Source organism: Ursus maritimus, unplaced genomic scaffold, assembly GCF_017311325.1.
Source record: "Ursus maritimus isolate PB19 unplaced genomic scaffold, ASM1731132v1 scaffold_16, whole genome shotgun sequence".
NCBI lineage: Eukaryota > Metazoa > Chordata > Mammalia > Carnivora > Ursidae > Ursus > Ursus maritimus.
This window is the reverse complement of record NW_024424008.1, coordinates 39144168-39161458: the sequence shown is the minus strand read 5'-3', so window position 1 is coordinate 39161458 and position 17291 is coordinate 39144168. Positions and strand designations below refer to the sequence as shown.

General features: G+C 44.5%; 1 protein-coding gene across 1 annotated transcript in view; it reads right to left on the bottom strand.

Annotated features, from left to right (window-relative positions):
* PRDM10 (PR/SET domain 10) overlaps positions 1-17291 on the bottom strand; it is a 96844-nt gene that overhangs the window by 5457 nt on the left and 74096 nt on the right. Inside the window, exons 14-21 of the mRNA XM_040631033.1 lie at positions 14752-14931; positions 13728-13838; positions 12153-12353; positions 11345-11488; positions 10793-10963; positions 9199-9339; positions 6306-6477; positions 2226-2329 (exon numbers count right to left, since the gene is read on the bottom strand). Of these exons, the coding sequence (XP_040486967.1) occupies positions 2226-2329; positions 6306-6477; positions 9199-9339; positions 10793-10963; positions 11345-11488; positions 12153-12353; positions 13728-13838; positions 14752-14931 (1224 nt within the window). The remainder of the gene's footprint in view (positions 1-2225; positions 2330-6305; positions 6478-9198; positions 9340-10792; positions 10964-11344; positions 11489-12152; positions 12354-13727; positions 13839-14751; positions 14932-17291) is intronic.

Here is a 17291-nt window from a genome sequence, read left to right as displayed (position 1 = left end):
TAAATAAATAAAATCTTAAAAAAAAAAAAAGAGTAATACAAACTAGATCACAGAAGAGATAAAGTTTCCTTAAAGAGACAGAATGGCTCCCAAGACAGGGAGTCAAGATCAGTGGTTCCTAGACTTCAGAATTTCATAGACCAGCAAATTAAAGTAATAATAAGTATTGCCAAATTTTATTTTGCCAAGTAACGTTATTTTTAAGATGCTACTGTCAAATGAGAGAAATTTTAAGACTCAAAAGTATAAGAAGAATACAACCTTAGAATAAAGTCCCTCGCATTGAATCCATTTAGCTTTATGAAAACAGGCATTGTCATTATTTTTCCTCTGATCATGAAAACTTCACAGACCTGGAGCTAGCTATCTCCTTAAGTTAATGTTTTTAAAGAAAGAATATGTCCCTTGGCAGGGTAATCGATCTGCTAGATAGGCTAAGAAAAAAAGAAGTCACAGAAGAAAACCCAGACAGTGGCCTTTCCAAGCACTGTCCAGAAAAAAAGCCATAGGCAAATACCCATTTGATTTCCCTAGGGCCATGTGCTCAGAGTCCACACTCATCAATCTCTGGTTAGGATTTGGTTTCCCATGTGGGTCTTTCTCTAGCAGGAGGAGGCTCGTTCTCAACCTAGGGTCCATGGTCTACTAGGTGGTCCACAGGTAGGCTTTAGAGATTCTATGAACCCCGGAAAATGTACATTAAATTTGTGTGTGTGTGTGTGTTATGGCAGGAGGAGGGGAATATCCTTGGCTATAATCAAGTTCTCAAATGAGTTCCTGGCCAAAAAAAGGTAAAGAGTCAATGGGTCCCACAGGGAGTAAAAATTTCATTGATTATGTTAACGAGACTATTCTGTTTTACATCAGTTATTGTCTTCACTGACAATAGTGTTACTCTGGATTTACACATCTCTCCTAAGTCTAGTTAATGTGAGTTTGTGTGCTAAGAAATGGGTAAGCTCTCAGTATGCTTTGAGCGGGTAAAAATCAGGTTTTGAGGCCACCAGACTACCCTGCTACTCTTTGAGACCTCCTGGGAAAGAGTCTTCCCCTGGGAAATCCCAATATCCCTGCCACTTATGAGTCTTAATTTAAATTTACATACTGTTTTCTAATTACTTAGAGTCAGGCCAGAACAAACCAGTGAAGATAAAAACAGAGGAGCAGATACAATCAACAATGACCTGCCAAATCTAAATATAACAAGATAATTCATGACAATGTCCCCCCCTCCAGGGGGAGGGGGGTATGTTGAATGTTTAAAATAACTTAAAAGAGCTCCATAACAGGGGCGCCTGGGTGGCTCAGTCCTCCGTTAGTTAAGCATCTGCCTTTGGCTCAGGGCGTGATCCCAGAGTCCTGGGATCGAGCCCCACATCGGGCTCCTGCTCCGCTGGGAGCCTGCTTCTTCCTCTCCCACTCCCCCTGCCTGTGTTCCCTCTCTCACTGGCTGTCTCTCTCTCTGTCAAATAAATAAATAAAATCTTAAAAAAAAAAAAAAAAAAGAGCTCCATAACCGATTCATTCTATTAACCTCTCCCAACCCAGTTGAGGACAAATAGTCACGAATATTTTCCACAAAGCACGTAGAAAGGTGATCGATTACGAATCTGTACATATATGGATCTAGGAGGTTCATTATAGTTCTTAACTGCGTAGATATTTATTGACCATTTGCTATAGCCTAGCCTCCTGTATAAGGAGAGATATAAAAGATATGAGAATAAAGAGATAAAGACCAAGACCCAGCTTTCAAGGAATTCATTGTCTGCTGGGAAAAGATAGACAGTAAACCAGTAGTTAAAAGAAACTTATAGGGGCGTCTGGGTGGCTCAGCTGGATAAGCATCTGCCTTTGGCTCAGGTCATGATCCCAGGGTTCCAGGATCGAGTCCTGCATCAGGCTCCCTGCTCAGCAGGGAGTCTGTTTCTCCCTCTGCCCCTCTGCCCCCCCCACTCATGCTTTCTCTCTCTGACAAATAAATAAAATAAAATCTTTTGAAAGAAAGAAAGAAAGAAAGAAAGAAAGAAAGAAAGAAAGAAAGAAAGAAAGAAAGAAAGAAAGAAAATAAAACTATAGGGTTATAATATAGCTCCACAAGGAGTTACAGGAGAACAGAAGAGGTACTTCTAACTCAGATAAGGAAAGCTGAGCAGTAGGAAACAGAGGGAGGGGAGAGTGGTGCAGTAGGATGGAGGGGAAGCCCTCCCGGGCAGGTCACTTACCGGCGTAACCGCCTTTACTTGGCCAGTGGTGACAGGAGTGGCCACACCACTGTCTGTAATCACAAACTGACCTGGGGGAAGTGTCATCATTTGAATCTCCGATGCTGAAAAATAGGAAATATCCATACTTCAGTGGTCTCAGATTTTAATACAAGTTGTAGAAACAAATACCTAACCAGCTGCCACATTCCTCGCTGAGACATTTTCCATAGATTTGCTTGCCATAAGAGTCTATCATGGTATGATTTCTTAATACTCTGATAAAAATGATCATAGGAAGTTAGCATAGAATTATCAAATATCAGAAATAATCAATGCAGGGCGCCTGGGTGGCACAGCGGTTAAGCGTCTGCCTTCAGCTCAGGGCGTGATCCCGGCGTTCTGGGATCGAGCCCCACATCAGGCTCCTCCGCTAGGATCCTGCTTCTTCCTCTCCCACTCCCCCTGCTTGTGTTCCCTCTCTCGCTGGCTGTCTCTATCTCTGTCGAATAAATAAATAAAATCTTAAAAAAAAAAAAAAAGAAAGAATCAATGCATCTCCCCCAACTGTGGCTTCTGAATATCCATAAGACAAATACTCAATAATTTTTTAAAACCTTGAAACGTTACAAAGTTTTACCTATTAGCTCAATATTTTTACCTTTTATATTCCGAGTTGAATCACTGACAAATGCACCCACTAGTGCCTACTAATCACAACACAATCTAACTTGAATTTTATTTTACCACCAGTGTTATTAAAGCAAATTAAAAACAAAGTTCATCCTAGCATCCAGTTCATAGTCTTTATATAATATTTTCTTCTAAAAGGAGCCAGTGCTTGAGGCTTCTGCCTGATTCCAGAGCTGATATAGGAAATGTTATAAGATGAACCTAGATCATAAGAGAAGCTGGGATCATACCAGCACGCAAGATACTATAAGAGACTACGGGGTCATGTAGAAAAGACACAGGGGCCAATTTGAAGATGCTCCCATTGGCCAATGATGGGATAATCTGAGCATCAATAAGGGTAACAACTGCAATGGTTTGAAATGTATTTACTGTGTTGAAATTCATGAGAATACAACAACAGTAAGACACACACACATACCCCTCATTGGTCACCTTGGATAATACTAGGAAAGAACTCATTATTTTGAAAACGTAAATAAAAGAGATGAACTGGGTATTTATAGCCTTTATCCTGCCTTTCTGTGCAAACTGCGCCTCAGAGTAACTGGTTAGTTAAGGCAAAAACGTTTTCTTTACAGAAGTTTTCTAGGGGCGCCTGGCTGGCCCAGTCGGTGGAGTGCATGACTCTTGATCTTGGGGTTTTGAGTTTGAGCCCCACGTTGGGTGTAGAGATCACTTAAAAATAAAATCTTAAAAAAAAAAAAAAAGACGTTTTCTAGCTGATAAGTAAGTAAAGGATGATGGAATCAGAATATGACAACGTTGCAGTCGCTAATGAAACAGTGGAGCAGAGGGAGAAGACAGACAACCGAACATTGTGTGCGTCCTGATGGAAGTACACACCACCAGCCAGAGGTGTCTTGGGGGAAAAAACTGAACCCGAATTTGATCAAGCCTCCAGTCTACAGGAAATAAAAGGGACGGAAGAAAGCATCCTAAATGATAATACAGGAATGGTAACAGCAAAATTCAAAACGTGAGAAATTCTACAGAACAAATGCCCCAGTTTCCTCAACACATAAATTGCAATTTAAAAGAGAGAGAATAAATATGTTAGAAAAAACAACAAAAAACACCACCCTCAAAGGCCACCTAGTTGGTGGAGCATGTGAATCTTGATCTTGGGGTCATGGGTTTGAGCCCCACACTGGGTGTAGAGATTACTTAAAAAAATAGAATCTTTAAAAAAACCCTCAAAATACATAACCAATTGCAATGCATGAGCCTTATTTGGAACTCAATTTGAACAAACCAACCATTAAAAAAAAAATTTATGAGGGGCGCCTGGGTGGCTCAATCAGCTAAGTGACCACCTTCAGCTCAGGTCATGATCCTAAGTCCCGGGATCGAGCCCTGCACTTGGCTCCCTGCTCAGCGGGGAGTCTGCTTCTCCCTCTCCCTCTGTCCCTCCCCTACTTGTGCTCTCTCTGTCAAATAAATAAATAAAATCTTTTTAAAAAAATTATGAGACAATCACAGAAATACGAACAGTGGATAGTTGATTAAAGAATTACTGTCATTTATTTTTAGGTTTGATTAACAGTACTGGAGTTGTGTTTTATTTATTTTTTTTTATTTTTAAGATTTTATTTATTTATTTCACAGAGAGAGACAGCCAGCGAGAGAGGGAACACAAGCAGGGGGAGTGGGGGAGGAGGAAGCAGGCTCCCAGCGGAGGAGCCTGATGTGGGGCTCGATCCCAGAACGCTGGGATCATGTCCTGAGCCAAAGGCAGATGCTTAACGACTGAGCCACCAGGTGCCTCTGGAGTTGTGTTTTAAAAAATATTTATGTGGGCACCTAGGTGGCTCATTCAGTTGAATGTGGGACTTTTGGTTTTGGCTCAGGTCATGATCTCGGGGTCATGTGATCAAGCCTTGCATCGGGCTCCACGCTCAGTGAGGAATCTGCTTGAGAGTCTCTCTCTGCCCCTCTCCCCCTTCCCCGGCCCCACCGGTGCTCTAAATAAACAGATAGATAAATAAATAAATAAAATCTTTTAAAAAATATTTATGGAGAAATAATATGGATTATTGTACAGTTGGGGATTGGAAGAGAATGACGGGAGTACAGATGAGACAAGACTGGCCCTGAGTTGAAAACTGAAGTTGGATAATCGGTACAAAAGCATTCATTATACTGTTCTATTTTTGTGTATTTTAAATGTTTTCCCTAATAACTTCAATTCCAGACTCTTTTCTTCAGGTTTTCTATTATTACCATGGCGATCTGCATCATCCCACATTTCTTCCACAGGAATTAAACTTACTATTAATGTCTACTTACCAGGGTTCTCCTGGTATTTACAATGAGTAGGAGTCTTTCCCCGACTAGAAACAAGACTTGGCCCTCATTGAGACCACCAATACTTAAGAGAATATATTGTAAAAATAGCAAGGAGGTAGAGTTTGAGCCTGATTCTATACCGAATCCACATAACATGGCCAAAGATCAAGGACAAGGGAGACAAACTCAAAGAAAGAAATCAACAGAAGGAAGACCAACACTGGCCTTCTTAACTTCTCAGCCCCTGCCGCTCCTAGTTGCTACTACTGAGGTCTAGCTATTCCTCCATTCCAGATCTCACGCCATAAAAATCTCATGCTTTCCAGCTCATATCCAAGGCTGCCATCCCCACCCAAACTGTTAACCATTAGGACCTTCGGCAGCCAGCCTTTCACTGCTCCTGCAGCACCAATCTCAGGGTTTTGAAAGCCAACTACTCATATATCTCTCTCTACCTGATAATGATCTCTTATCTTATAAGGAGAGCCACACTGTGGGGTGCTTTGGAGTGTAAACGCTGAAGCCAGACTGCCTGAGTTTCAACCCTCTAGTTACTAGCTGTGTTCCTTGGGCAAGTTCCTCTGTGTCTAAGTAAACCTATCCGTAAAGTGCAAATAACAGTTGTACTCGTATGTTGTTGTGACTACTGCGTGTAGTATATATGTGGTTTAGAATCATTCCTGGCACCTAGTGAGAGCTTAATGAAAGCTGGCTAACATTATGACAGTGTGGAGTTACTGATATGAATGTCAATGTTAGTTTTTCGTATATCCCGGGTCTAGCACATCCTCTGATACAAAGACTATTCAATAAATGTTGGTGGAAGAGATGAATCACCACCATCGACATACTCTAGATCCTTCTATTCTGCTATTTAGTCCATCTGCCTACACTTCTCTGGCAGTATTCCTGATGTCTCTGAAATGGGTGGCTCTCTGAGATCAGAACGCTGGCCTGCATTTGGTCATGAAACTCATTCAAGGATGCGCACTACAGAGTGTAGAAAATGGCCAATGATACTTTAATCCAGAAAATTTATTCTAAAGCTGACAAAGTTAGGGCCCACGAGTGTAGATTCCCCAGTCATGAGCTAGAGCACCACCCCCGTTTCCGACTTACAGTAGCCACGGAAGGAATTCCAAGCATTGGGTAGGTAGGTGTGCTGTACAGAGGAACCCTGCTGCTGCTGCTGGAGAGCCTGGCCTGGCGTGGAGGCTCCGCCCTGAATATGGGAGGGGCTGAGCCCTTGCTGGGACTGCTGGGAGGCAGGGCTCAAGGGCTGCCCAGCTACCTGGAGAGAAAGACAAGGCGGGAGTAGAAAACCGATCACTTCCAATATAGTTAAGACTCACAAATAACTGAAGAAAGTAAATCTGGCTGACGTGAATTATGACACTGAAAGTATTGCTGCTAAAATAATACTATTTTAAATAAGAACAGGATTAATGAAAAGGAATCATAACTATCAAATCCTAATTCATTTTCAAAGGATTGTCTACAAGAATATCCAAAAAATTAATTTCACTAAGCTCATTAGAAAGATAAATGAAAGTCTAATTATCTTCATTACGTAAGATTTTAAAAATTGAGAAGCTAAAGAACTTGCCTATGTCACAGAGCGAGTCTGTAACACAAATCGAAGTAGAACCCAGAAATCATAATTTCCATTGAGTCCACTGGGAAATCCCACCCAGTTAGTGGACATAAACACAGGTGGACAGGCAGACATCCACCGAGAGCCTTACTCCTGTCCACAGCATAGAGCCCAAGCTCCACAGTTGGCCATTCAAGCCCTCCACACTCCAGCTCCAAACTACCTTCCCAACTTTTCTCCCAAACATCATTTCCTGTTAGTAACCTAAACGGTTCTCCATAAACATACCAGTTTCCCACCTCTGCACCTTTACGCACAATGCGAGCATATTCAGTTCATAATGCCTCCCCCAACTTCCACGTCAAAATCATACCCCTCCTTCAAGACCTAATTCAGAAACCACTTCCACAGAAATATCCTTAATTCCCTGCCAAACACAATCTTTACCTCTTCTGAAAGCCCGTAACTTATCTGTATTGCCACATCATCCTTAGACCCGGGCAAGACCCATCCTCAGACCACGGCCCTGGAATATGGGTCCCCTTCTAGGCAACACTTGGGAACTGGAGTCCCCCATTCCCTGTGGAAACAGCCCCGCACGCACTTCCAGGGCCTGCACAAGTCTCTTCCCTGGGTCTGTCATCTTGCAGGGGTCCTATCTTTTGGATGTGGGCTCCTCTAATGGCATTTGGGCACATGGGACCAAGGGGGTGGCCGTGGGATCACCTTTGCAGGGATGTGGAGGGAGCTGAGATACATGGGGCGGGTGTCCATGTGGGTACAGAAGGCCCTGTGAGGTGCAGGATGGAGGCTGGGTGAGAAGAAATAGGGATCAGTCTTGGGGCAGGCTGTCGCTGTGCCCCCACCTCCTGAGAAGAAGTTCCTCCAGCCTAGAGGTCCTTTGAGAAACTTAGAAGTGTGATGCCCATGGGGGTGGGAAAGATGGGCCCCTTGTGGACAGAGGTGAGTGCCTGGGACCGGGAGAAGTGAGAGAAACCTCACAACCGCTGAACCTCACCCTAGAAGGAGGGGAGGGGCCATAGATGGCAAGCAGCAGAGCCTCCCATCCCCAACGCCCCCCAGTAAACAGGAAGGCAGAGAAGTGCATGTTTATCCTATGGATTTCCACAGCACTCCCGAGGGCACAGAGCCAGCAAGGGAGGGAGAAATCCTTTCTCTCCCTTCTTCGCGCCCCAGCCTGGCAGCTGCCAGTGCCACCCATGTGTTTGGCAGGAAGGCAAGTAAGTGATTTCAAGTTGGCACTATCCATGTTATTTAGTATCAATTGTTACTTAGCATATATTTTTCAATTTTGTTATTATGAAAATGTATGTGTCAAGCAGGAAGATAGAACATATATATTTTTTAAGTTTTTATTTAAATTCCAGTTAGTTGGGGCGCCTGGGTGGCTCAGTCAGTTAAGTGTCTGACTCTTGATTTCGGTTCAGGTCGTGATCTCAGGGTGGTGAGATCGAGCCCCCTGTCAGGCTCCTTGCTCAGGGGGGAGTCTGCTTCTTCCTCTCCTTCTGCCCCTCTCCCTGCTCATGCTTGCTCTCTCTCTCTCAAATAAAATCTTTTTTTAAAAAAAAGAGAGTCTGTTTCTTAGTTTGCCCCTCTCTCTTTTTTTGTCCCCTTTGCTCATTTGTTTTGATTCTTAAATTCCACATATGAGTGAAATCATATGGTATCTGTCTTTTTCCGACAGACTTATTTCACTTAACATAATAGTCTCTAGTTCCATCCATGTCATTGCAAAGAACATATTTTATTTAAGTTTGTTAGCTTGATTTGAAACCTTTAACCACCTAGGCACGTGGCATGCAGGCTTTCATTTGTATTCTTGTTCCGGAACCTGTGAAGATCAGAGGTGGGCCTACATGTAACCTTTCTGGTTCAGATACCTTAGCCTCATATCCTGTTTACTCCTATATCCATGTTATATCCCTACTAGACTCCAAGGTCCCTGAGGGCAAGACCTAGAAAAGTTTCACGCAAAGGGTAAGATTTTTATAAGTATTTTTTGAATGGATGTAGCTATGTTGTCTCAGTAACAGCCTCTGTCATACAAACACAATAACACGCCACGAAGTCACTGCTCCAAAATTCAAGGAACAACTTAGCAACTGTGTGCTATCAGAGAGCCATTTAGAATAGGAAGCAAAAGCCAAGGTTGTCCCTAGGACATAAGATCGCAGGGCTCCTTTTGCTTAGTGGAAGCTCATCACTTAATACAAGTGTGTCCGTGACGCCAGTAGAGAACCTGGAGGCAAAGGTAGGATCTTAACGAAGGCCCCAAAACAAACGGTATCATTTCAATAGTCAAGGTGCCTAGGTCTGAAGATAACGTCTCTTCACTCTTACGAACGTGCCAGGGTCCCCAAGACCGCGTTGCCCTCGGTGAACAGTCGGAGAACCTACCTGGGATGATGCGGGGGTGGAGGAAGTGGGCTCTGTCACTTGGATATGCTGCACCTGGATGGCATGCTGGGTGTAGGTCTGAGGGTCGTGGAGTTGGCCAACGTCCACAGTGGACTGCTGAGACTGGTGTGGGGAAGTGGCCTGAAGGGCAGGAAGACCAAACGCATACTGATTACAGGGAAGGGAAATCCTACCAGAGAAAACGTTCAGCTGAAACAATATCCCAGCAGAAGGGCAGACGGAACTCCACATCCAGGGTTTCGCTCCCTGAGAGCCCACACCTAAGCCAAGCTGGTAAACATTAGCAAAGAAGATCATTTTAAAAGTTGTGCTTATAGGGGCGCCTGGGTGGCACAGCGGTTAAGCGTCTGCCTTCGGCTCAGGGCGTGATCCCGGCGTTATGGGATCGAGGCCCACATCGGGCTCCTCTGCTGTGAGCCTGCTTCTTCCTCTCCCACTCCTCCTGCTTGTGTTCCCTCTCTCGCTGGCTGTCTCTATCTCTGTCAAATAAATAAATAAATAAATAAATAATCTTAAAAAAAAAAAAAAAAGTTGTGCTTATAAAACACAAGCCACTAGTGCTATTTTATTCTGAAAGAGAAGGACAGAAAGGGAATATAGCTCCTCATAATAAGCTGAATGAGCAACTCTCAGGAGTCCAAAGTCCTTTTCCCTTAAGTTTCAATTAAATTTAATGCCCTATCCTTGATAGGTTAAAAGAGATCAAAGAAGAGAATTTGCTTTCAGCTACTGACCCACTAGAAGAGTGGTTCCCAATCTTTTTATGTACCCCAGACATCTCTGAAAATCTAGTCCCTTTTTCCAGAATAATGTACATACACATCACACTTTACAGGCAATTTCAGGGATTCATAGGTTCCCCTAAAGTCTGAAGTTAAAAGAAATGTCCCATAAGAAAAACAAGATAAAGAACAGTCAATGACAGTAGCAACTCCTCACTTCCCCGCTCTGGTATTAGTCCTAAATTTTCCTATTTTCCTAAATTTTCAGACCAAATTATTTCAAAGCAACAGGTTTGATCACTTGTGCCTTGAATACACTTCCTCAGCATAATTAAATGAAACGATAGTTCTGGGAGGATTTCTTCTTTTAGCTCCCTAATCAGTGAGAATGAGCTACCAATTATCTGGTAGAAGGAACGTAGTTATACCTCTGTACTAATAACGTGCTGACTGATACTCAAAACTTCAAATTATTCTTTACAACCTCCCTTTCGATGCCCAAGTAGGGACATACCAAACTGGTTCCCCACGAACTACTCAACTTTGGTGCTCAAGGATTCAGAAGAGGCTCTGAAAGAGTTCACGTAGGCCCATCCCGCAGTAGCACAGGACGACAGCATACATGGCGGCCTGAAACCCCTAGACTGTTCTTGAGAGAAATCTCTTACACTGCTAAGTCCAGAGCCAGGGGAGTTCTACAAAAGCTTTAGACTCGGACCTTACATGGGAAGCTCAGGACGTGGGGTCCAGCTCTAGCTCTGAGAACTGGGTGCTTTTGTTGACCGCCCCCCTGCCGCCATATTGGCTAGTGGCGACATGGCATCCGCAAAGGTAAAGAGAAACATGTGTACCGGAGCCACTTGCACCACTTGAAGCTGTATGTGCTGAGGCTGCTGAAGACCGGATGTCGACTGTGACACAGGAATATACTGAATTCTCTGGTAGTCCCCCTGCGACGTTCGGTAATCTGTTGTTAAGGTCTGGGACAGTTCTGTCATGGCTTGAGTTAGGAGGTCTGTTGTCTAGGAAAGTCACAAAAAACACATTAGCTGGTAACACTACTGCTTGTACAATTAGCCCTGAGGTAAGACAGGAGAAATCCAAAGGTGAGAAGATGCTGGAAGACACCTGTCTGTGTCAGCCCCGATGGAGTTACCCAAGGGGTTCTGACAATCTTGCAGCACGGGAGCCCCACTGAACATTTCTTGCTGCCCCTTCTATAGAGAGCTTTGATTAAGCATCAGCTAGGAGACCAACCATAAGCATAATGCCCTGGGTAGAAAACTGAGGGATAATGGGCTACCTTTGCAGCCAATTATATAGCAAGATAGACGTGGCTTTGGTATTGGAAGCCATGATGGACACTGAAGGGGATGAGGTGCTCTTACCAGTGACACACTTACCACCACGGTCTCCCCGGTAGCACTGTCTGTGGTTAACACAGCCGGGGTCGCACTGATCACAGCTGTCGTCAGTGGTGGATGTAAGGTGTTAGGGAGCTGGGCATACTCTGGATGCTTCTTCCGAATGTGCTGTACCATCTTGGTCTGGAAAAGTATAGCAAAACCAAGACTCATCACTAGAGTTAGTTATTTGCAATTTTTCTCAAACACAAACCCGGCCAATATTCCTGGGTTTTGCCTTGAAAGAAATAAGGTGTAGTCCTGACTCTGTGCCGGCTCCTCCTGCAGCACAGGGTTTGCAAGAGAAAAAGGAAGAGGCTGAGAAGAAACTGAACAGCCATGTGACCCCACACCGTCAGGCAAGGTCAGCACGCCTCACTCATGGTATCCCCTAATCCCCCCAACACCTGCAGCAATCAATCACAAGCTCCCGCCCCCCCAACAAGAATGACCCCTTTTTCAAGATCTATCATGTAAGTTCCTAGGAAGTGCTTCTGTAAACCTGAACTCATAGAGCACGAGCATAAAATATTCCAATATGAGCCCTTCGGCAGACCAAGGGCAAAGGAAACCAATCGGGTGCTCAGGTGATGTAGGCGACACACTTAACTCTGGGGAAATTCCACATAGTCTCTTCCCACTCTGGATTTATAATTTCTATTCTCGGGAAGCGTCTCCTTAGCCACCTGAACTGGAGAATGCCTCCGATAGTCCCCCATCAATTCAGAAAAAGCCAATCACCATGTTCTCTCAAGAGATTCCTTAAATAATGACCCTGATTCGGATGCAGTCAAAGCCCTTCCCATACCTTGCTGCTGTACTGTTTGGAGCAGTGAGGGCAGCAGACGGGAGGGGTGGCTATGGTGCCCGTGAGCTGGGTGTGCGTGCTCAGCATGGGGTCTGGTTCTCCCGGGCCAGCTGGACGGAGTTTGCGAATGCTTGGCGGGAGCTCAGCCCCTGGATGGTTCTTCAGAATGTGGGCTTTTCGCTTGCTGGCACTTTTATAAACCTACAAATTCAAAAGCACTGTCATGAAAGCAGTATGCGATTCCAATTTCTTACTTTAAAGCAAACTCTCTAACAATTCTGTTGTTAGATGTGAGAAATGAGAAAAAGTATTCAGGTAGCCCAAAATAAAATATACTAACAGCTATACTGAAGAGTATATAAAATAAGAACATAATGTAGATATGCTAGGCATCTTCCTAGAATTTATACAACTAAGATAGTAATAATAAAAATGCCCCTTACCCTGAAGTTTAAGAGGTAGACACACAGTCACAGAAAAAGAATTGTTTCAAAGGCCAGTTCATCCCACTCAGCCTTTCTACAAAAGCTCTCAGATGTTTACTAGTACTAGACGCCAAAGAATCCTCTAAAATGGCAAGTCTAAAAGTGACTAGCACCCGTAATGGTGAATCTATGCTTTAAAAAGTTTCCCAGTTTTGGGGCACCTGGGTGGCACAGCGGTTAAGCGCCTGCCTTCGGCTCAGGGCGTGATCCCGGCGTTATGGGATCGAGCCCCACATCAGGCTCCTCCGCTATGAGCCTGCTTCTTCCTCTCCCACTCCCCCTGCTTGTGTTCCCTCTCTCGCTGGCTATCTCTGTCAAATAAATAAATAAAATCTTTAAAAAAAAAAAGTTTCCCAGTTTTAAGCTGACACAACTACATTGTATAAGGAAACAATATTACAATGAAACAATGTTAAATTAGGGGCGCCTGGGTGGCACAGCGGTTAAGCGCCTGCCTTCGGCTCAGGGCGTGATCCCGGCATTATGGGATCGAGCCCCACATCAGGCTCCTCCACTATGAGCCTGCTTCTTCCTCTCCCACTCCCCCTGCTTGTGTTCCCTCTCTCACTGGCTGTCTCTATCTCTGTCAAATAAATAAATAAAATCTTTAAAAAAAAAAAAAAGAAAAAAAAATGTATATTTGGTCTTTTTGTAACTGCACCAAAATAAGGATGAAATAGTACAGTCTTCCATCACAAAACTTGTCCACATCCTACTCAGTCTTCTAGAAATCCCACACCTACTGTATATATTTTACAAGTAAGAAGATAAACAATTTCGCTTTAGAGCTTAGAAATTTAAAACGAATTCATATACTAAGCTCTTGGTAAGCTTCGACTTTTGTAACAAAACCACAGAGAGAAGGAAAAATGTTAAACACAAAGTCAACTAATGCTTAGGAAAAAAATTTTTGGCTTAACATGAGGCTGCACTTCTAGCCCTTTCTCCTCTGAATGGAAAACTACCGAGAGACAGGGAACCATCTGTTAAGAGTAACCGTGAGATCCGAGTATATATTTATACATGCGCACAAATGGGCTCCACGCAGGGCTCCCAGGAAGGCAGCCCAGTATGGAGAGCTGCCCTTTACCTTATCACAATACTGACAGAAGTAATCGCGGTTGGGCTTTATGATGGGGAGAGTTAACTCTGGCACCTCCTCAATCTTCATGTCTGGGTGCCTCTTTGATAAGTGATTTACCTAAAGGGGGGGGGAAAGCAAATGAGAAACAAGAGAGCCCATTACAAAGAGAAGCGAACCAAAGGCCTCTGGTCTTGACTGCTAGCAGTTGGGATCCTCTGAAGCCATGCCCCGAAACTATAAGGCATGTGGCCACACCCAGCATTTCCAGGCCCAGCTGACACCAAGCCTTAGCAGTCACGGTTCACAGGAGCTAACAGTCATTCGGCAAATGACGGAAGGGGAATTGGGTCACTGGGGATTCCATTAACACTCTCTGACTGAAAGACCTGCCATTGGAAAATGGAAAATTACACTAGCACGGATTTCATCATTGAATTCTCCTGATGCAAAGCTGTCTTGCATTATTTAGTGCCCTAGTCTTACTGAGGACACTGAATGAGATGCAAACTCAGGTTCTAAAATAATGCCCTTCCGCCTCTAGCGCTACCAGAACTGAAATAAAGCCAAAATGAATTGAGGGCAGTGAACTGGCTATCCTGAGGTGTCTGCTAGCCGGTCCACACGCCCTGCTTTGAAGGGCTGTTCCCTTCTATTGCTCTTTCGCATCTGGAAAAGGGAGGCGTTACAGGGAGCAACTGGGGAGAAGGAAAAACCCCACCAGAAAGGACGTTCAGGAACACAAAAGAGAAGAGGAGAATGAAATAGAAGAGCAGCGACTGAGCGGGGTAAAGCAAAAGAAAACTCGTACTGAGCAGTGATAGAGAAAGACTTATCCCAAGAGGTCCGCAGAAACGAGCTGTGGCACCGCAGGGCAAAGGGAGACTGCGAAGAACTCCAAATTGGGCACCATGTGCTTCTGGCTTTCCCCCTAGCCCCTGACAAAATGCACTCAAAATTTCGTACAGAATACTGCACAGAAGGCATCTCCATAAACAGAAATGGGTGGGTCTGGAAGCCACTGGGCACTGACCAGCATGCCTCGTCTTCGGAAGCCCATCATGCACAGGCGACACTTGAACGTGAAGCTGTCGTAGTCCGTGGACGTGATACGAGGCTTGAACGTCTTGGAGCGGCTGATGCGGTCAGCTTTCTTGGCCTCCCTCTCGGGGTTGTGCATCCTTTGCATATGTTCCCGTAGTTTGTCTTTTCGCTATTTAGAGAGAATGTTTGAAAAGGCAGGGGAGTGGGAAGTGAGGGTAGAAAATGTTTAATGGAAGGGATTCAAAAAAGCAATACGAGTTACCAGTGAGCCCAACCTACGAAGAGGCATCCGAGGAGCTAGAGTGCTGGGATGGACAAGGACAGGGCAAACTCTGCCCGCTAGCAAATACGTGTGCTCCACCGAGCCTTGGTTTTGGGGAAGAAAGAATTTACGTGTATACGGAGAAGATCAACGGATAATGGAGTAAATTTGGTATTGAGAATTACAAGACAGGGGCGCCTGGGTGGCTCAGTCGGTTAAGCGTCTGCCTTCAGCTCAGGTCATGATCCCAGGGTCCTGAGATCGAGTCCCACATCGGGCTCCCTGCTCAGTGGGAAGCCTGCTTCTCCCTCTGCCTGCTGCTCTCCCTGCTTGTGCTCGCTTGCTCTCTCTATTAAATAAATAAGTAAAATCTTTTTTAAAAAAAAAGAACTACAAGACAAATTGATAATGATATATAATACTGTATTTACAAAGCCACGTGTGTGCACAGTTCCCACACCTTTTAACAAACGTTAGGGTATTCTTCCAAATCCCACATAAATGTAAGTATTTCTCGTCTCATGGATTCAGAAGTTCCTGTAAACAATGACACTGCCCGCCATGGATGGAGCATATGGTCTAGGTCACAGGTCTTAGTTTGATGACCTAATTTAGTGATTCATGTTGATATGGGTCCATAGAGAGAAAATCAGGCAGAGCCTACCCCAAGGGAAAAAAAAATTCAAAAAATGCCAGCTCCCTCTTCAGCATGGCTCCCTTCTCTTAGACACACGATTAAACTATTATAGGTCTGATAAAGAATTTGAACCTTTCTACCAGAATAGTTCTTCCCACATTTCAGTATAAGGACTTTATTTAACCACTGCCTTTTTTCAGCACATTCATTTAACAAGTATTTCTTGAGTGCCCACAGAGTATCGGGAACCATTCGAAGTTCAGAGTTCAATGCTAGGAGCCCTCACCTACCTCCCTCTTCTGCTGCCATGGACAGCATCCAACCAGTGTTTCCTCCTACCCCCCACCCGCCTCATTCCTGGAAAGCCCAGCAGAGAATTTCATTGTCTCCTACTATGCAGTAAAGTCTGGATTACAAACCCTGCCCTAAATAACAGTATTTCTCTTGAGTGTCTTTATTTTTTTTAAATATTTGATTTATTTGACACAGAGTGAGAGTGTGAGAGCACAAGCACGGGGAGTGGCAGAGGGAGAGGGAGAAGCCGACTCCCCGCTGAGCAGAAGGCAGATGCTTGACCCACTGAGCCACCCGGTACCCCCAACGTTTTTGGTTTTCTTTTTTAAGATTTTATTTATTTATTTGAGAGAGAGAGAGAGTGCACAGGTGGGGGAGAGTCAGAGGGAGAAGGACAAGCAGAGAATCTCATCATCTCCTACTTTTCAGTAAAGTCTGGATTACAAGCCCTGCCCTAAATCACAGTATTTCTCTTGAGTGTCTTTCTTTTTTTTTTTAAGATTTTATTTATTTATTTGACAGAGAGAGAGAGGAGTGAGAGAGAGAGAGAGAGCACAGAAGCGGGGGAGAAGCAGACTCCCTGATGAGCAGGGAGCCGGATGCGGGGCCGATCCCAGGACCCAGGGATCATGACCCCAGCCAAAGGCAGATGCTCAACTGACTGAGCCGCCCAGGCGCCCCCTTGCCTTTAGATAGAGTGATAAAGCTCACCACCTCAGACTTCTGTTGCGTTTCTACTTTTTTCCCCAGCATTGGTATTCACTAATTTCCCCCTACCCATTCCCTTTAAACAAACCAACTTATTGTAACTGACTCATTATGTAAGTCCCAAAGCCTACTACCACGACTATTACTACACCAAACTCTGCACACAGAGACAGACGTGTTCTCTGAAGGCCAAATCTCAGCAAGGCTTTTCCATCCTAACAGCCCTAAAACCAAATCATTACACCCCCACTCTCTCCTCCTGCCTAAATCCTGCTTCTGGATCAGCAATGTTCCCAGACATCTAGCCTCCCAAGCTGTAAAGCCCAATTCCTCCCCGTCCACCCCTCAGCCTGGCATCCAGACACAAAGTTCTACCAATTCTCCCTCAGATGTTTGTCTGGAATACGGGCCCTCTTCTCCATGCCCACTGCCTGGGCCTTAGTGCAGCCCAGCTGGAAAATGCCCCTGGGGTGTCTTTACCCCCCTCTCCCTCCTCCTCCTGTCCCTTTCTCTAGCAGGCTAACTCTTGCCCACCCTTCAGGAAATTCAAGTGTCACCCACACCCCAAATCAGAGTGAATCCTTCTCACGGCATTTTATTTTTTTCCTCTATTACAGTAGCAGTAATA